This window comes from Camellia sinensis, chromosome 9 (assembly GCF_055761805.1).
Source record: "Camellia sinensis isolate YWXY chromosome 9, ASM5576180v1, whole genome shotgun sequence".
Lineage (NCBI taxonomy): Eukaryota > Viridiplantae > Streptophyta > Magnoliopsida > Ericales > Theaceae > Camellia > Camellia sinensis.
In genome coordinates this window covers 195,387,339-195,408,359 of record NC_138969.1, presented here as the reverse complement: position 1 = coordinate 195,408,359, position 21,021 = coordinate 195,387,339, and the positions used below count along the sequence as shown (strand labels likewise).

The following is a 21,021-nucleotide window of genomic DNA, read 5'->3' as shown; positions in this document are numbered from 1 at the left end:
TTTATGAATGTATATCGCATGTGTTGCCCTTTTGTACAATCGAATCTCTTGTAATAGAAGGATACTTTACTCTGATTTATAATGTTATTTACTTATCGTTTGGATGGTCTATTGTATTTATTTCGGAGTATTACAAGAAAATTGACATTTGACCAGAAATACAAGGGATTGACTGTCATGATTTTATATGTACGGAACTAAATTGAGATTTGACTAGAAGGCTTTATAGACTATTTCAATCACATAAAAAAAAAAGAAGAGTAGAAATTATGTTAAGAGATTATCAGTATTTATTATATGCTATTATCTATAGCTATAGCGGTAACAAATTAACTATTATAATATATATGAACCGTTGTGCTAAGCTTTCATTTTTAATTAAGTGAATTACAATTAACAAACTAACAAATACGTACCCAGGTAAGGCTTTTTGTTATAGATAGATATAAACACAATTGAAATTGTTATTATTTTTAATTTTGTGTGTACGACAAGATTTTTACAATTTGTAAGGTTTTCTTTTTTCTTCTTCTTTTTTATTTTTTATGTGACAGAGAGAATAAGATATTTGAGAATTTATTCTACTGAAAAATTAAATTTTAAATATTTAAAATTTGACATCTTTGTTTTTCTAATATGGTGAATTGCTTCCTATATTTAGTAGCAACATGAATATGCATTTTGAAAAGAATTAGTATATTTTCTTTTTAAAATCCATAAATCATGAGTAATTAGAGTTCTATTTGTATATATGATTAAATGAAAATTAGTCAATGAAAAATTTTCAAATTATTTAAAATTAAAAAAATTAAGAAATTTAGCATGACAGCATAAGGATTGTGGTTAAAAATTCTTTTTTACTTCTATAAATATAGATGTGAAAGATTTAAAAAAAATTAAAAATTCAATCTTAAATTTTGTAGCAGAATATTCAAAAAAAAATGAAAGATCCAAAAATAACTAACTTTGGTCTCATCCCACTCCATCACCTAATTTACACCCATAAGGAAATTTTTATTTTATTTTATTTTTATCTTTCTTATCAACTCATGCTATCAACTCGTTTAGCAATCAATTATTCAGTGCATTTGATTTTAATTTTTTAAAAGTTGAGTTTTTTTTTTTTTTTTTGTATTTTTAATGAATATTTTTAAAATATTAAGTATTTTTTAATTTTTTTTAGATGCACATTATACAAATATATTTAAAAATAAAATATTTGTAAAAAATTAATAAATACAAGAAAAATAAAAATGTACTGAATATATATATATATATATATATATGTATTTTTAGTATTTAGCGAATTTTTAAAAAAAAAATTCATAAATATTATATTTTTTAAGTGTATATAAAATTTTTAAAAATACTTAAAATATTAAAAACATTCATTAAAAAAAATATTAATTTTTTTTTTTTGATTTTTTAAAAAGTGAATTCTAAAAAATCAAAATCAAAATTAAAATTCAATTTAACATAAAAAGCAATATAATTAAATATTTTATTTTAGGGACTATTTTACCTCAAATAGAACTAAAAATAGCCATCCCCAAAACACAAATTTCTCAAACACCTCATCATCTTCATCTTTCTTTCACTAACCCTAATTCCAAAATCTGTCAAAGATATGTCTGCTACTCGTACCTCTGGATCCGAAACCTCTCCGGAGCAAAAACAACCATCGCCGAAAACGCAGGAATTGGGTGATGATGATGACAACAAGGTTAAATTGGTTCCCTACAAGTATTTTGAGATAGAAGAGGAAGATGAGATGACGCATGAGGATAGTTTGAGGTACAACAAACAGGTCGAGGAGAGCGGGGTACGTGTGTGTGTGTATACATATATATTACAATATTAATAAATTAATATTTGTGCAATTTTTCTTCTTAATCTCTTGATTTTATTTTGATAACTTGCTAATGAGAGTTAAGAACTTGGAATTTGAAGAAATTAATAATAAAAGTTGGAGATGTCTTATTGATTGTGTTGCTTTTGTGATTGATTGTTGGAACTGTGTGGCTACGTGGTGTAAAGACGGGAAAAAAAGAAGAAAAATTACTATATTGTTTAGTGATAATTTGTTTGTTAGTGATAATTAATTACAAATGAGAGAAGAAAAAACAAATGAAAAGAGAGGGTAATTTGTTTGTTAGTGATAATTAATTAATTACATGCATTACCCTTTATAGTCTAATTAAATTACTATATTCTTTGGTTTGGAACTTGTGTAATTAAATTACAATAAGGACATACAATCAGAAATTTGTGCAGAATTTCTATGGCGAATGAGGTGGCTTCTTGTAGTCTTCTCATTACCCATCAAAACACCAATAATGCTACACCCATAGAGAATCAAACTCAGAACCAAACACAGAAACTGCAGGGCTGGACATCTGTCCCGATGACTGGGTGGTCGACCAGATGACAAGATGATAGCTGCAGTCGACAAGATGATAGCCATGGTCGACAAGATGAGAGCTGCGGTCGACATGCTTTGGCCGATCAACCACCTGGTCATCTGGCTGGTCGTCCAGCCCTGCAGTTTCTGTGTTTGGTCCTTTTTGTGCGCGGCATTACTAATCAAAACACCTACCATTGTCTCTCATTATTTCACAAATGTTATTGATATGTGTTATATTATGGCTTGGATGCGTTCTAAGAAGTACAGACACTAATAAAAAGGCGGCATGTCCATGTCGGATACCGACACTCGTCGAACATTTCTAGACACTCTTCCAAACGTGTCTTAATTTAAAAAAAAAAAAAATTAGATTTGGATACTCTTCGGACACTTAGAGGACACACATGTCCATTACTTAAACACACGTATCAATTGATTAGACGCACATAAAACTAATTATAAGTTTGAACAAAATAACTTAGAATATGATGACAAAAGAAAAACAATGTCAATTTATTGAAATTATTATTATTATATTACATTTATTTATTATTTTGGAATGATATATTTATATTTATGACACAATAAATCTATAAAATTATATATTCTGCTCGTGGTCCCCACGTGTTGTGTCTTGCATTTTTTTAAAATACCACGTCGGCGTGTCCGTGTCGTGTCATGTGTCCGTACTTCTTAGGACATGGTTTGTGTTGGCAAGGCTGGGTTATTGCCTTGTTGGTGATCGATTTTGAGTTTCTTTATTTATTTAGTTTACTCAGTGTGAGTTAATTAAAGCAAAATAGACTTAATGAGATTAATTATCTGAATCCTAGAGTTGGCATTGCATTTGCATTATATATATCGTATCACCACATTTGCATATCTTTAAAGTAATAATATGAGATTATTATGGTGAGCTAGTCTATTGCTCACCCCCTACCATATAGGTACTGGTGGAAGTCCTTCGGCTTGAGGGTAGAATTCCTTGCTTCGTTGTATTTTTTTTTTTTTGTTGTTGTAATCGTTGGATTGTAATGTGTTTGGGGGGGGGTTTGTGTGCTCTTATTTTGTTGTACTCCATTTGATGGAACTATGATCTGTAATATTATGTTGCATTTATGTCATTTCATTCCATCGGGAAACTTACACTAGTGAGTTGGGTCAAGTATTTGAGTGAATTTTATTTTCAGTTAAGTAAAATAAATAGTAAAATCGATTAACAAAGTCATTTTTTTTTAAATTCAGGAATGATGTTGATTATGTTAAAGCTAAAATTGAATATCTTCAAAGATAATAAATGACGAAGTTTCTCAGAACAAGTGAAGATTGGTTTCGGAGACCATTTATATACTTAATTCATGATTTTAGTACTTTCACTCTAATTATTTAAATGGCTCGTTTTGTGAGAAAAATTGGAAAATTTTTGTCTAATTTAGGAAATGAATACATTTTGGCACTAATGATGGACATTGGACTTTTTTTTTGAGAAAACAAATACGCTAAGGTTTAATTAGTTTCCGCCTAATTAACTTCTTAAGATATGAGGCGTGGCAGTTTTCTTTAAAAGTGGGTTTTGATTTGATATTACATTTTTACCCCTTTACGTTAAAGAAAACAAATATAAGAATGAGTCATCTTGGCATGACTTTTTTGAGGGCAAATTAGCATGATGGAGCCACACCAAATCAGGTTTTCATATATGATAGTATTATGTATATACATTACATTATATGTTAAATATATAATAATCATTTTATTTTATTTTTTCTTAATTAACTGTCTCTCTCATCTCCTGTATAATATTATAATTTTCTGCTATATCTTGTATATTTGTACAGGGGTTTGATGTTGAAGCTTTCCCCCCTTGTTCCGATTGTATTATAAGACCTTTGGGGAAATTAGACAAGAGACTTCGTAAGAAGCTTGAATGCTATTCAAAGAGGGCAATTGCTGAATTCAACTTGAAAAATGTATGTGGAGTTGTGTTTTTGTTTGTTTAATAGTTATCACTCTTATTTACTCCTACTGAACTTTTCTTCTTAAAATGCAGAGCACAAATTTCCAGTTTGTGAAGGTCCACAAGGCAAATGCACGGCTGGTCAGTGGCCTGGAGTATTTTATTACGTTTGCTGCCAAGGATCCTGCTGCTACTGAATCTGAGATCTTCCAAGTTTCTTTGTATGCTCCTATAGGTGCAAACATAGAGATCTACCTTTGTCAGATTAAACCAAAGGCTTAGAGGTTTGATAATTTGTTCCTTCATTGCCTTGTAGTTTTAACGCTTAGTTCTAGATTGTTATTGGATAGTTCCGTGTTGTTGTTTTGCACTACTATTCATTTTTGTTCTAAGAATGTCTTTGATCTTTGGAATCGCATGCGTTGGTTCATTTGGTTGGACAGAGATTCAAGAATTTTCGAGGATAAATACGAACATTTAGGAGTTGTATGGGATAGGATTTGTTGTTTATCTTCTGTTTTTTTTCTCTCGATAATATTGTGCTCGTTAAGATATTTCAACTCTCGAAGAAATCATAAGAACTTTATATCATTGGTCATGTAGGAAATTTTTTTTCTTATATATATTTGTTGTGTTTGAGGGTACTCGCATGCAACACTATGGTGGTTGTTTGTTTGTTTGGTTGAGTAGTTAAGCTTTCTTTGTCCGTCATGTAGGTTTTGATTTGTTTAATTTCTTTTGCTATATATATATAGTGCAATAGTAATGAAATTCCAATGTTTGAGCTACATCTAATTCTGTGTGGATGAATCTTTTTTTGGGACATTAATGTGTTAGCTTATTTGAATTTAAGGTTTGAGTTTTAGAGAATGGAGAGAACTGGGTGGGGCAGATGTGTAAAGTTATTAACCTTCAAAGTAACAATGAATCTGAGTAAGAATGGTCGGATAGATTGTGAGAAAACTCATTTTTTTCTAAGTATGACGAATTTGAACAGAATGTAGTAATTTGGAAATTTATTGAGTTTTAGAAATTGTTTTCTGGTTTTGTAAATTGAAAAGGGAACTAGACTTATTGTATTATGGTCCCACCAAGAATTATCACCATCCGAGTCCCAAAATTATTTTTGCCAAAACTATCTTTGAGCCCTTGCAAATATGAAAATTTTGCAAAAGCTAATGTAAAGGTGTATACTTGTGCTTTAATATGGTTTGTGACCCGTCTACTTCTTGGTTTGATATCATAACAAACTAAATGAAAGGGGAAACATTAAATGATGGTAATGGGGGGTTCTTGTTCACTTTTAACATCTTTGAAGATAATTGCATAGGTTGGAATTAGTAACGAACAGATGGTGGGATATTTTTCCTTTGAATTATGTCTTGAACAAGTAGTCGTAGCATTAATTATAGGATGAAACGGGTATATTTGGACTCTATGTGATGGTTTGCTTTGGAGGCATAAGATTGGGTTGAGGAGCTGGGACATGCAGGGTGTTTACCACTGTATTTGGCCATCTCTTTTGAGGTCCATCTGTGATAAGGTCTGTTAAATAACAAAAAAGGAAGTTTCGAATAACACGATTCCAATCCTTGCAGTTGGGAGAAGCAATCTCTTTTGAGGGATTCTAGATGTTCAGATTAACTCAGTGTGTATCCAATGTTTTTCATTGTTTCATACTTGTTCTGTGTATCGTTGAATTCGATTATGGAAAGTAGGTGTGTGTGTGTTTTTTTACTTGACATTCTATTCTCATGACATTTCTTGTCAGGTGACAATAAGTTCTACCAAGAAGAAAGCAACCCAGAGGTGATGTGATTTACTTAATTGTAAAAACCATAGTGTTTTTTTTTTCCCTGAACCTTTTATAATATTTATTTGTTTTAGGAAACACTTTCTTTGTAATATTAGTATCAGTTGTATTTTTTAATTATGTTGTGAAGTTTATTGTTCAGCAATGTTACATATCACTAATTTGGTAGCTCTAACCCACCACTTATGAGGTGAAAAAAAAAAAAAATAAATTTGTAGCATTAGTGATGGCACTAATTAGTGCTCTCACTCATTTTCCTTAATTGTTAGTGTAACCTTATTATATTGAATTACTGTATTACCTTTATGTTCCTAAAATTTTGGGATATCACACGTCGGTTCTTCAATTCTTCTCTCTCTTACATTATATAAATTCATGGTTCGATGTTATTAATAGAGTTAAATTTTAACAAATTAATTAGGAAGTTGCTATTATCATTCCACTTTACTTCAAACACATTTCATTCTTTGTCCTTATCATACATAGGTACATTAATATCTTGGTATTTTGATTTTTTTCAAGGAGTGTATTTTGTATAAAATGATATTAATGTAACCATGTATAATAAAGACAAATAAATGAGTGTATTTGAAATAAAATAGAGTGGGAATAGCGGTTCTCATGTGCACCAAAACAAAACAAAACAAACAAACAAACAAACAAAATGCTGTTTGGGAAGGCGATTTTGGGCTAAATTAGCCACTACCGTCCAAACGAGCTTCACTTGGAAATGTTGAGCCCATAGCAGGCTGAAATTAGAGTAATGATTCATCCCCTTTTCCCCCCACCCCCTTTGACCCCCTCTCTCTCTCATTGGTTACCTTTTCTTTTTCTTTTTCTTTTTTTTCCTGCTTCACCAATCACCCCTGCCACGTGGCAAAGGGGGGTGAGGGGGTGACCCCCAAAAGGGGGTCCCAAGCATTATTCCTGAAATTATCAAACTGTCCCCTCCCACTTTAATACACGTGTCACACCGTCTCACCACATATAGGATTCCCAAAGTGGCCCCACCCCACTTAAACAAGCTCCAATCCAAACATGTCACGTGTCCCTTCAGTTGCCAATAAACATCTAAACACTACTACACAAACAAGGAAAAGCCCTTCCGTTGTCAATAGACATCTAAACACTACTATACAAACAAGGAAAAGCGTTTTTGCCACCAAAAAAAAAATAAATAAATAAATAAAATAAATAAATAAATTAATAAATTAAAAACAAATGAAAAAGAGGGCAATATGTAAGCGAAATTTAGGTTACGTTAGGTAGAGTTTTATAAATATTATTTGAGAGTATGAATTATATTTTAAGTTTGTGAGTTGTAGAATTATGATTTGAGTGTAGAATATTTATTTGGTTATAGTTTTTGAATAGAGTATTGTTTTGAGTTTTGAATTGTATATGGAATTGAGTTTTAAAAGTTTATTGTGACTTGTAAATTAAGAAAATTTGTTTGGTGATGAGTTTTCAAAACTTAATTCAACCTATAATTGAATATCAAACACATAACTTATAACTCGATATCCGTATTTTTGATCAACAGTCATAACTATACAATTTTTAAAATATTCAAATAAAAAATGATTTTTTTTTCAATTAATTGTTTTTAAGTAATTTTTTTGAATAATTTTTTTTTCAAATAACTTCTATGTCAATTATTTTATGTCAATTAATTTTTCTGTCAATTCATTTTTTAGGCCTGTATAAATATTAAAAATATTAAAAATATTTTAAAATTATTTAGAAAATTAAAATAGTAAAAATATTTCGAAAAATAAAATATTAAAAATATTCCGAAAATTAAAATATTAAGAATATTAAAAATATTCCGAAAATCAAAATATTAAACATATTCCAAAAATCAAAATATTTACAATTAAAATATTAAAATATTTTTATGAAAATTAAAATATTAAAAATATTCCTATAAAATAATATAAAATATTTAAAATAAAAAAATAAAAAATATTTAAAATAAAAATTAAGTTGTTTTTGAGTTTTGAAAAGAGTTTTAAGTTGTATGTTTGGTTATGAGTTTTGAAAAGTAATGATTATAGTTTGAAATAAGTTTTGAGAAATGAGTTTAGAATTATGATTTGAAAGCTGCAATCCAATACTACACTCAAATCAGTGGTAGAACTATGTTTTGAAATCTAAACCAAACAGAGCCTTACAGTTTCCACGTCATGTAAAATGCAAACAAATGAGAAAAACAAATGAGAAAGCATTTTCCAAGAAAAAAAAAAATTAAAATACACAGGACAATAAAATAAAACCTCACTTTTTATCATTTTATAGAAAATGAAAAAAAAAATAAAAATAAAAATAAAAAACACATGAAAAAACCATTTGCAAAAAAAAAATAAAATAAAATACACAGGACAATAAAATAAAACCTCACTTTTTTATCATTTTTCAGAAAATGAAAAAAAAATTAAATTAAATTAAAATTAAAAACACATGAAAAAACCATTTGCAAAAAAAAAAAAAAAAATTAAAATACACAGGACAATAAAATAAAACCTCACTTTTTTATCATTTTACAGAAAATGAAAAAAAAAATTAAAATTAAAAACACATGAAAAAACCATTTGCAAAAAAAAAAAAATTGAAATACACAGGACAATAAAATAAAATCTCACTTTTTATCATTTTACAAAAAATGAAAAAAAATCAAAATTAAAATCAAAATAAAAAAACACATGAAAAAACCATTTACAAAAAAAAAACAAAAATAAAAACAAAAACAAATTAATGTAATAAAATAAACAAATATTAAAATGATCAAAAAATATATTTGGGTTAACAATTTCATAGCACAGCCGCCGCACTCATGATAAAATTTAAAAAATAAAGAAAAAAGGGTAAAATGAGTGGTGACGTGTTGCGCTCAGCGGCACTGTCAGGACAAAGTTTAAAACTAGGGACAGTTTAGTAATATTACATATAGACACCTCAACAAAAAGCTAAAAAGTGAAAAAAAGTTAAAAAGTCTATTACAAACCAAACTTTTTAGTCCCAGACTAAAATAGTCAAAAAAGTCAAAAAAAATTAAAAAGTCAACTCACTTCCCAAACGGAGGCTAAAAGAAGAAGAAAAAACTCTATTTTTGGTGCAATTTGGACAATTTGAGTTTAGACAGAGAACTTTAGATTACAATTTGGAGAAGTTATTCAATGCTATAAGAGTATTGCACCATTCCATTTATGGATTGACACCCAATACTTTGTCTCCCAAAAGTCTAAAATAAAAGTGGTGGATCCCATGATTTAGATCAATAACTACCCATTTGGAGCACCACCTAGACTTGCTTTAGGAGTATTGAATAAATTTTTTTTTCCCGATGAAAGCAAACTACCCCCAATTGTTTGAAAGCCCTGTATAGTTAAATTTCGAGGGCAAAATTATTTTAAGAGAGATAAGTTGTGAGACCCTTGAAAATTTTATTTTTTTTTAAATTCCCTTACTTTTGGAATATTGCAATGAAGATCCTTGATTTCCTAAATAATTGCAACTTTAACCCTAGAAATGAAAACTTGCAAACCCAAATCAATTTCGGTAACTTAGGAATCATTTTTAATACCCTAATACTGATTAAAGGACTCATTAAATATGGATTTACCACTTGAATTTCATCATGTTTATAGATTGATAGCCTTTTTATTCGAAACAAGAAATCTAAATCGAATTAGATTATCTAACCCTAATTTAATTTAATTCTACACTTAAGTAAATGTTCTAATTTATAAATTAAAGCCAAAGCCCTAACATTTTGATTGAATTACAAATTGATCCCAAGTTAGTACTATTATATATATACTTGTACCTTTAAACCTATTTAAATAAATTATACACTATATTTTGAAATTTCCATCAAATTGTACACAAAAAATAAATAAAAAAAATAAAATAATCTTCCCAAAACATCATCTTGGCTGGCTACCCTAGGGAAAGAAATGCATACACTTTTTTCAAACAAATCCATGAATTCATGGAAAAGTACTCTAGTACACCCCAAAACATGTAACCTTCTTTCCACCTCAAGTTCTGTCCTAATTAAAGTCTAACTAGATCATGATTAATTACAAAATTAAGGCCTCTAATCATTCACTATTCCATTAAGTTCAAACTAAATCCAAAATATCTAATCTATTTCCAACCAATAGGCAAATTGGACCATGTTCACCAATTTTAGGGGTGATTTTGAGATGATCTAAATAAGTACACTTTTTAACTTTTTATGAAATATGGATTGGGTATGAGTTGTGTTTGAAGTGATGTGGTAGAAAGGTGATGTGACTTAAATAAGATGATGCGATTTAAATATGATAGTGACTTTTTGACTTTTTAACTTTTTTAGGTTATGACAAATTAATATAAATAAAACCTCTCCCTTTGCATTTTGCACACAAAAACACACACTTAACATACCACACGGCTGAGAGAAGAAGAAAGGGAAAGAGAGTGAGCTTGGTGGAGGAAAAAAGAGAAAGAGAAAGTTTTGTTAGCAATTCATCCAAGCCTCAAGTAAGCCACATCACTATCCCTCCTTCTATTTTCTTTTTCAAATACTTGTTATTAGAAGATTAAAATCATATTTTTATATGTGTTGTAATGGCGTTCATATGTTCAAAGTTGATGAGTTGAGCGTTGATCCTTCTTTTACTCATATTTTCTCTTAATAGATGCAAAATTACATTTTCTTTTCATATCTCACATTATTTCCAAAGACACATCATCACTCTAAAAATCTGAGTTATTGATATATTATTTAGTATGTTTTCATCATAAAAGAAGTAAAAAAATTTCCCTTAGTTGGCCTATTTCCTCACCAATCTTTTAATTTTGAGTATCTTGCTTAAAAAATCAGTTTTTATAGCCAACTTTCAAAAATTCTAGAAAAATTTAGGAAAATCTCCTGGACCTCTGTATTATGTCAAAAACTTCCTTAAAGAGTCAGTTTTCATGAAAATTTTGTTTCATTGAAAAAGAGTGAGCAATTTGAAAGAAAATCCGATTTTCGTAACGGTCGACGAATCTAGACAACGCTAGAGTATTTCTTAAATAACTAAATATCTAGAAAACTATTCTATTTCCAAAAAATATTCTGAAAACTATATAAAATTCTCTACAAACCATAGGAAGGCCAGGTTCAGGAAAAATCTGAAATGGTCCTTTCGATTTTAATCTTTAAATGGTACTGAATTTGAAAATTTAGTTTTACATTGGTATTCTATGCTCTTGTCTTTATTAATATGCTTATTAGTATATGATTATGTCTTGGTATGATATTTCATGTGTTATGGTAATCTACCATTTATTTCTTGGTATGAATATGCTTATAAAAATTTTATTTCAATCGTTTGTGTTAACTAACTTAAAACATTAATCTAAACGGAAAGCTTGATGGGGTGGCTAATGGGGTTTCGATCACATGAGTATTGTTATGAGAGAATTTTATGTTCAAATTGAACTAGTCAGCGGGACGTGTTCCCTTTTGAAAGCTAAAGTCTTGTGCAAGTGGTTGTTTCGAAACCCTTAAACGAAGCGGTTGTATTTGAACCCTAAGTGGTTTGGGTGTGAGGAAGGAATGGGCAAGGCCCTATTTTACCGTCTTTTTTGAGGTCCTCGGTTGGCGCTACGCGGTAGGTAACCGTTGGTGAGCATCCGGGGTAAGGTCTGCAAAGTAGCAAAAAATGGGGCATATCGAATAATCCGTGTTCGATTCTTGTGGTTGGGAAGATGAAATCTTTTTGGGGGATTTCTAGACTACTAACAACTAACTTCGCAACTTTTTTCATTTACTTGAATATCATATTTCTTTCCCCTGTTGTTGTAATTGCTATTGTATATTAGATTGGGAAAAATGAACGGGTGTGCGTGTTTATTGGGCATTCCTAGCTCATGGTGTTTCATGCCAGGTATCGAAGAGGATTTTGTAGCAAAAAACGACGAGCTGGAAACTTTCGAAGACTTTTGGTTGTCTTGGAGGAGCTAGAATTTTTTATCTTGTTTGGGATAAACTAAATAAGTGCACTTTTTGACTTTTTATAAAATATGGGTCGGATATGGGTTGCATTTGAAGTGATATTGTAGAGAGGTGATGTGACTTAAATAAGATGATGTGACTTAAATATGATAGTGACTTTTTGACTTTTTTTGGTTATGCCAAACCAAGCCTATTTTTTTTGTTCTGTAAAGTCTATCTGAAATTATATTTTTTGGGTGTAATATTGATGGAATTATCTTTTGTAACTAAGGATATCCTCTTATTATTATACGCTTGTCTCTTTTAAAACCAATATAGTTCCCCCACATTGCTTATGAGATTTTACATATGAGACATTGTGTCAATGGCTCTTAAGATCTGTCAAAAAGGTAGCCTTGCTACCTAAGAAAGCTGAATTTAGAAGAGAGGCTAATTTGACTCCTCTGGCGATCTGGGATCTTATTTGGTCATTGACCATTAGTAACTTTCCCTTGACTACAACCCTTAGTATAAATTTTGAGGCGTCACGACTTGGTATAAGAGCCTAGGTTCAACCCTTAGCCGAGCAACCCGATACGCAACTCTAGAATCCCTTACCTCTGTACACTAGTGTATTTTTACTATCACACTATTATATCTATTTAAAAGAGACTAACAATTAAAAACTTTTCCCTCCACCATAGGATGTCATTGGAAAGCCATCAAACAACCGACATTAGCTTCGACACATAGGGAGCCTTTCGTATTCAAGGGAGGAGGGCCCTGTCTGTCAATACCTACTATAGTTGCCGACGATGTGAATTTGCTGCTGAAGAGATGATCATTTGGAAGATACGAAAAGTGGAGATAGACTACCACTACAACAAAAAACACTATTGGCGACTAAAATGGGAATTTTCGTCGCTGAAAGTCGTAGAATTGGCGACTAAAATGGAATTAGTCGCCAAAATTGGTCACTTTTGCCGACTAAAAGAGTTTAGTCGCCGAATGCAATGGTTTTAGCGACTAAAAGGCAGTTTAGTCGCCAAAGGGGGGGTTTTTAGCGACTAAAAAATTTTTAGTAGCCAAAGGTTAGGGTTTTTGGCGACTAAAACCATTTGGTAGCCAAAAATTAAGGTTTTGGCGACTAAAAACCATTTTGGTCGCTGATTGTACCTGTTTTGGCGACTAAAAACAGTTTGGTCGCTGAAGGTCAAGCTTTTTAGCTACTAAAAAAAAATTAGTAGCTAAAAACAGGTTTATGGCGACTAAAATTCACTTTAGTAGCCAAAGGGGGAGGTTTTTGGCGACTAAAAACAGGTTTAGTCGCCAAAAGGGTAGGTTTTTAGGCGGAATAGCTTTCTTTAGCGACGGAAAATTAATTAGTAGCCCAAAAATAATAGAATTGGCGACTAAATAATTTTTTTAGTCGCCAAAAGTGATCTAAATTTCTTTTAATAAATAATTTATTTTTTACATAAATTATATTGAATATATATAAATACATTTATATATATAGTTTTGTATTAATACTAGTGAAAGTAATATATAAATAATATTAGTTGCAATTATAATAATGAGATGGTTCAGTGGCATAGTGGGTTGGAGCGTGTGGTTAAGGTTTGGAAACCTGGAGGTCTTAGGTTCGAAGCTTGTCTGAGGCACAAAAGGAAATTTTTTTTTTTTTTCAAAAATGCTTTTGGCGACTAATAGTTTAGTCGCCAAAGGTATAATTTCCAAAAATGGAATTGACTATTGGCGACTAAAACCTTAGTCGCAGAAGACCTGTGTATTGCCGACTAAATGTTTTTTAGTCGCCAAAGGTATTGCCGACTGTCTGTTCGCGACAAACCCGGCGACTAAAAGATTTTGTCGGGAAAAGTGGAAATTTGACATTTGGCTACTAAAAAGGGACTTTTGGCGACTAAAAATTTAGTCGCCAAAGGCGACTAAAATGATACAAAGACCAAAATATAAGGACCATCAACATAATTTGTCCTATGTTTCTTGACCCAAATTTTAGGTTTTCTTTTTACTTATAGTAGTGCTACATGCACAATTTTTTTTTTTAGTTTATTGAACCAAGTAAAGAAAACATATAAAAGAGTTGTGAATATGTGCACTCTTAAAATGGTACAAATGATAGGGGTGTAATTATGACTTGGCCAGACTCGGGCTCGGGCCAACTCAAGCAGGTCTCGTGGGCTCTCACATTTCTGGCAGGCCGAGCTAGGCCGATCCATGGATTGAAAAGTGGGGCCCAAGCCCAAGTCCAGGCCCACTTAGAATAGGGCCTAGGGTCGAGCCTGCGAGCCTGGGCTTGGGTTAGGGTCGGGCCCTCGAGTCTGGCCACAGGACACGCCTGGGCGGTTCTTTTTTCTTTTTTTTTAAAAAAATAAACGATAAATACATTATCTATGTAGATTATTTATTAGAGATAAAAAATAAAAGAAAAATTGTACTAGAGTGTTTTAGTTAAGATTAATGAGATGTTTTGTTATATTTCATGTATGGTGGTATTTAAATTTAATTATGTATAACTTATGTTTTTTTAATTATGAATTTATAACTAAAAAAAATGTGTAATTATGTAATTTTTTCCTTTTGAAATGAATAATTCTATATATATATAAATGAAACTTTTATTATTACAATCATTAAATTAATTATATAACATTTATTGAATGAATAATTGTTATTTCAAAATGAAATAAAATATTACAAAAATTTATATCATTAAATAAAATATGTGTAGATTATTGATAATGATAGAGCAATTGCATCACTATTGATCAAGTATATCTTAATTAGGTTGGCACCTACTAGCCTACCAATCATTCGCATTATACTTCACCTCAATAATCTAATACAAAAAGGCAACAAGAGGCAGGGGTTAGGACAGCAGGCAGGGGGCAAGCATTAGTTCTGTCTTCTTGCGCAAGGAAAAGGCTGACCCTTTTTTTTTTTTTACCGTTATTGCAAGCCTTTATTTTAATTATTTTATTTATTTATTTTTTATTATTATTTAACTATTGCAACTTGCAAGCCTTTTATTTTTTTTTTTTAATTTTTTGAAATTTGACTGTTGGCAAGTAGAACCAGATAGGGACGGCCAAGTTGGGCCGCCCGCAAGGCCAAATTTTTTTTGGGTCAGGCCAAGCCAAGCTTCAAATGGAAAGCCCAAGCCTAGTCTAGGCTTGAGACCGGGCCTAACTAGGCCGGGGCCACCTTACGCCGCCCACAACTCTCGGGCCATTTTTACACCCCTAGATATATCCTTCATTACAACACTACAAGATTTCATAAAATAAATAATAAATGGCGAATTACACTAGCAATCTCTATAGTTTGGAGCTCACTTTATTCTCTGACCTTTCAATTGTGATACATTTAATTTTGAATTTTGAATAGGGTGCTGTTATGGTGTGCAACCCCTTAAGGTTGCACACCATATCCAACCAACACAAAAGGTGTAAATGGAAGGTGTAAACATAAAACAGGACAGCAAAAAGAAAGGCGTAAGTGTAAGGTGTAAGTTGCACACTTAAGAAAAGTCCTTTTGAATATCGTTCTAAATAAAAATAATTGAAAACGCTATTGCTCAATTTCAAGAGCAAAGTTATCAATTTGATAAAATATAAACTAGTTTGATAAAAATAAATGTCAAATTTTTTTAAAAAAATTTTAAAAATTATTTCTACCCCACCAAAGATAAAATTATATAAAAATGATAAAGCTTTTACGTTTTTATTTTTTTATTTTTTATCAAATTAATTTTTAGTATGTATTTGAATGATGATCATGTAATGGGTGATTGCTTTTGTTGATATTTTTTGATTGTTATCATGTAATAACAAATATGTTTTGATTGTTATAATGTAACGGATGGTTATTAAATTTTTAATGTATAATCGATATATTTAATATATGAAATATTTTTAGTTTTAAATTTTTGATTTAATGGATTTTTTTAATAATGATATCAAAATTGTTCCCATATTTGACTTTTAAAAAAATAAAAACTAATTTAACAAAAATAAATGTAAGAAAAATTATTTTAAAAAATTATTTCTGCCCTCCTAAAAGATAAAATTATAGAAAAATATGTCTGGTTACCACTTTTCAAAAACACTTTTCAGAAAATTCTACTTTCTTATTTTTCGTGTTTTTTTTTTTGTTTTTACTGAATTTTTTGAATATTTTGAGCAATTTTTTTAATTTTTAGACATACCTAACATAAATATACCTAAAAATTAAAAAAAAATGAAAAAAACCTTTTAAAAATTCACTAAATACCAAAAATACAAAAAAAAATACGAAAATTCAGTAAATTTTTTTGTATTTTTATGTATTTATTAATTTAAAAAAATATTTTTTCACAAATTTTTTACTTTTTAAATACATCTAAGTAAGGTGCATATAAAAAATTAAAAAAAAATTTAAAATTTTAAAAATATTTACTGAAAACAAAAAAATACGAAAATCAAAAAACTCAGTTTTCAAAAAACTTAATTCAAAAAACTCAAATCAAACACACTGATTGTATTTTTAATTTTTTTTTCAACAATTTAATTTTTAGTTTCTTAGAAAAAATTTCTAAAAATAGATTTTGAAAACCAAACAGAACTTTATAACAAAAAAAGTGATAGCATTATTCATTAAAAGAAAGGTCATTACATTTTAAATAACATACAAGTTAACGAATACAAAATATATTGTACAACAATTTTACCCTTGAAATGGACCATTTGTAAAAAAAAAAAAAAATGTATTGTCTTTATTTAGAACAAAATTCAAAGTTTAGGATCAAATGTATCATAATTAAAAAATTAAGAATCAAAGTGACACAAGTTTTAAACTATACAAATTATTAATGCAATTTATTCAATAGCAAAATAATATAATTTTTTTCATCACAAAAAGTATAAATCTCACTTCAAAGTGTACATAAATTTGACCGTTCAAACATTTTTATTTGAAATTGACATAATGCATTTACAAACATTGCTCCCTTTTAAAAATGCACATCATAGACTTTTCCAGGGTACAAAGAGTAGAACTCATGTGAGCTTCAAACAAACCGTCGAGCAAGTATTCCCTCCTTTCCTTTCTTACTTGGCTCCCTCCTTATAATAGTCAAGATTCACCCTAAAAGAATTTAATGACTCAGATCATCTCAAAAATATTATTTTTTATTTTTTATTTTTTTTAATAAAGTGATCTGGACCGTTGAATTCTCTTAAAGTGAATCTTGACCATTGCAAAAAGAAGATCAAGTAGAGAAGGCAACGAGGGGATACTTGCTCCAAACCGTCTCCTCTCTTTGAGTTTCTTCTATAATTAATTATATGAAGAATTTATGTGCACTTTTAAGAGTGTGAATTTTCGATAACATAACTCTAACTGCAGACAAAATTAATGACTTAGAATTGACAATTTTTTGACAAGAATACGTGAATAACATGACTTAATAAATAAATATTAAATAAGTTGGTTAGTGTCGGAGTTTACATAACACGAAATTAATACATATAACCTATTTAATTACAAATTTTAAATATTATTCCTTTCAAGTGGTGCCATGATATTTTTAAATCTCTTATGTAACTCCATTTAACTTATTAAATGACTTGTAAAATTGGAATAATTATATATAATGTATTTTTATCTACTATTTTAGAGTCAATATAGTAACATGATATAATAATAGGATATAACTTTTATAAATTAAGAAAATAAAATGAGTTAAAATCAAGTATTTTTTTATGAATAGTTTCATTTAGTAGAGATTATTAGTTTCATTAACTTTGACTTATGAGAAAAAAATTTCATTTTTTCATAAATTTAATATTTTTAGTAAATAATAAATTTTTTTGACATAAAACAATATACAATATAAATTTTAACGCGGACCAAAAATAAAATAATATAATAATATAAAATAATAAACAAATTAAGTTGGTGTTAAAATTATTTTAACACCAATCCAAAATAACACCACACAATGCTGTGCCATATGTGCACTTATTATTTTTGTTTTACATATTCTCTCCATATGTTTAAACTTTGTTGATTGTCTTAGACTAGATTTTCTTAGTGGGCCACACATTGTAAGGGGCCTGCTTTGACTAATGGGCTTGATTTTATTTATTTATTTATTTTTAATGTTCCCATTACATGGCTTGAGGTAAATTACAAATACACCTCTTTAACTTTATTTAAAATATAGATTGGTCCTCGTAATTTAAAAAATTATAAATATCTCCTTATTAGATTTTTTTTATTTAACAGAATTAATTGAAAAAATAAAATTTATAATTGCACTCCTATATAATAATAAAATTACCTAAATTATTAATTGAAACATATTTTTAACATCATTAAAAACTATTAATTGACTTGATAATTTTTAATAAAAGGGGTAATTTGTTATGAAATTAGAAACTTCAAGGGTAGAATGTAATTTTTAAAACCATAGGAGGCGATTCGTATTTTAATAAAATCTCAGGAGGTGTATTTATAATTTATCCCATGGCCAGTGATGCTATATTCAGTTTTTTTTTTTTTTTTCAAATTCATAAAATATGTGAATTTTTAAATTTTGAATTCAATCATACATTTCACAAATTTATTTCTCTAAAACAAAACGATTATATGTGAATTGCTTGTGTCATGACTTCTAATATATATTTATTCTATAATAATATATGAACACCTGAGTTAATATTGACTAAAAGTGTCTCGGAATTTTAATTTTCAAAATACCCCTACAAGAATCGCATAATTCCACATGTATTTACTTTTTTATACCTGCAAGTTATGGACAAATAGAGAAGTACACACATTTGTTGTTTGAATAAATTTTAGTATATTGTTGTTTATTATGTAGACCAAGACTATGAGTCAAGAGAGACACGAATACTTTCCGATATACCCAAACAAAACAAGAAAAGAGAGGCACAAATGAATCTAGAATAGTCAAAGAAGCAATGATCGCCAGAGACTCAGACATGAGTAGCAACCAATATGGACTTCTTATTGTTGATTGTTTAACGTTGAATCAATGTTGGCGACTTTAAAAACCTTTGCTTTCAAACTTGGAACTTCCAAGGTTTTGAATTTGATTGAGAAAAATTAATGTGTGTGGAACGGTTTTCAAACTATAATTCTATTCACACATTTTAATATCATGTTTGGATAGAGTTTTCAAATTATATTTTTACAGCAAACAGAAAACTCTGCAGAAAAATTTGTGTCAGGCTAGATTTTCATTTTTTTTTTTTTTTTGAAATTTGGCTTAACCGGTCGTCCGGGCCAGTCAACCGGACTGTGGCAAATTTTTTTTTATATGTTTAATAAAGCAATATTTTGGGATTTTTTAAAAAAAAATTATGAGCTTTTAATAGATTTTTGAGTTGTGTGTTTGGTTATGAGTTGTAAATTTTTGTATCAGATATCATATGTCACATTAAAAATTTCTTACTCAATTTAAAACTCTTTTCAAAACTTGTTCACCAAATAAATTTTCCACACTCAAATCATTATTCCAAAACTCATAAACTCAAAATACAATTTTATCCTCAAATTATATTTAGAAAACTGTATCAAACGCTACCTAAGATTGTGTTTAGATTATGAATTTAAGTAAGAATTTTAAAACAAATAATTAAAAAAAAATATATGATTGAGTGAAATATGAGTTAAATTTTTATTTATTTTTATTTATTTTTCTAATCTTTACTCAAATTTATGATTCAAATATAATGTAGGATTTCAGTAAATAAAAGGTACACAATAAAAGATAAAATAAAATAATAGTAAAGAAAATTTACTTTTGAGGGCGCAAAGCAAGTTCTCAAATTTTTTTCTTATTTTTTTCACTAAAAGACAAAAGTTTTGCAAAATCAAAAAAAACACATCCAAACAAAATATCACATCCAACCCCATAATCATTTCACTTTTTCTCTCAGAAACATAACATCCAACCACATAAAAACCCAACTATCTTCCCAAACACCAAAAATTTTTTATCTCATAAAAATCTACATCTACTAAAATCTACATAAAAACTCACTTCCTAAACACCAATGTCTGCAGAGATGGGAGAGTGTCCCCTCTATAATTTGAAAAAATTCATTATTATATATTAATATCAGTCATTAATTATTTTTTAATTATACATTATCGTCTCTTCAGTTTTAAAAGACTCCTTTACACTATGCTAATATTAGTTGTCCAAATTATACAGGTTGGTCCTACTAGAAACTTTTTTTTTTTTTAATAAATTTTATAATTAAAATTGTAAGTGGCCATCGCTAGGATTTAAAAAAGAAAAAAAAATTAAGTGACTCTATATCTATGAAATATGGGAGTTAAATTATAAAATTAAATTTTTTTTGGACAAACTACAACAAAAGAAATTAGCATTTCGTAACTAATATTGATTACAAATTCAAAATAAAATAAAATAAACAAGGTGGATGAAGTGTCGACAAGTTAACCGATTACATTAATTGAGAAATATATTATTTAGAATTCATCAATTTCTCACTTTAATAAATAGATGGTCTAACAATTACTGAATTTTGTACTCAGGATAAATAAATTATATATATATGTGTGTGTATGTGTTTTTATGTTATTTTTTACTTTTTATTAAGTAAAATTAATCTTGAAGTTCATGTTATCATTCACCATGTTTATTTTCAATTTTTTGAAAACACTTTTTAGAATTTTTTACTTTCTTCTTTTCCGTATTTTTTTTTTATTTTTACTGAATTTTTTTTAATATTTTAAACAATTTTTTTAAAAAAAAATTTAGACACTCCTAACATAAATACACTTAAAAAGTATAATTTTTATGAAAAAAATCTTTAAAA

At 28.9% G+C, this 21,021-nt stretch overlaps 1 protein-coding gene across 1 annotated transcript; it reads left to right on the top strand.

Moving 5' to 3' along the window:
* Positions 1-1,529: 1,529 nt before the first annotated feature.
* LOC114272861 (uncharacterized) lies at positions 1,530-6,319 on the top strand. The gene is made up of 4 exons (XM_082888348.1): positions 1,530-1,822; positions 4,243-4,374; positions 4,455-4,645; positions 6,133-6,319. Exons 1-3 carry the CDS (start codon positions 1,628-1,630, stop codon positions 4,641-4,643), a joined length of 516 nt encoding a protein of 171 aa, XP_082744474.1. The 5' UTR covers positions 1,530-1,627; the 3' UTR covers positions 4,644-4,645; positions 6,133-6,319.
* Positions 6,320-21,021: the final 14,702 nt, after the last annotated feature.

Excerpts from the sequence above, each read along its gene's own strand:
- LOC114272861 (XM_082888348.1), top strand. The coding sequence starts at position 1,628 with ATGTCTGCTACTCGTACCTCTGGATCCGAAACCTCTCCGGAGCAAAAA. Across the intron at positions 1,823-4,242 it reads AACAGGTCGAGGAGAGCGGG|GGGTTTGATGTTGAAGCTTT; the intron begins GTACGTGTGTGT and ends ATATTTGTACAG. Across the intron at positions 4,375-4,454 it reads CTGAATTCAACTTGAAAAAT|AGCACAAATTTCCAGTTTGT; the intron begins GTATGTGGAGTT and ends CTTAAAATGCAG.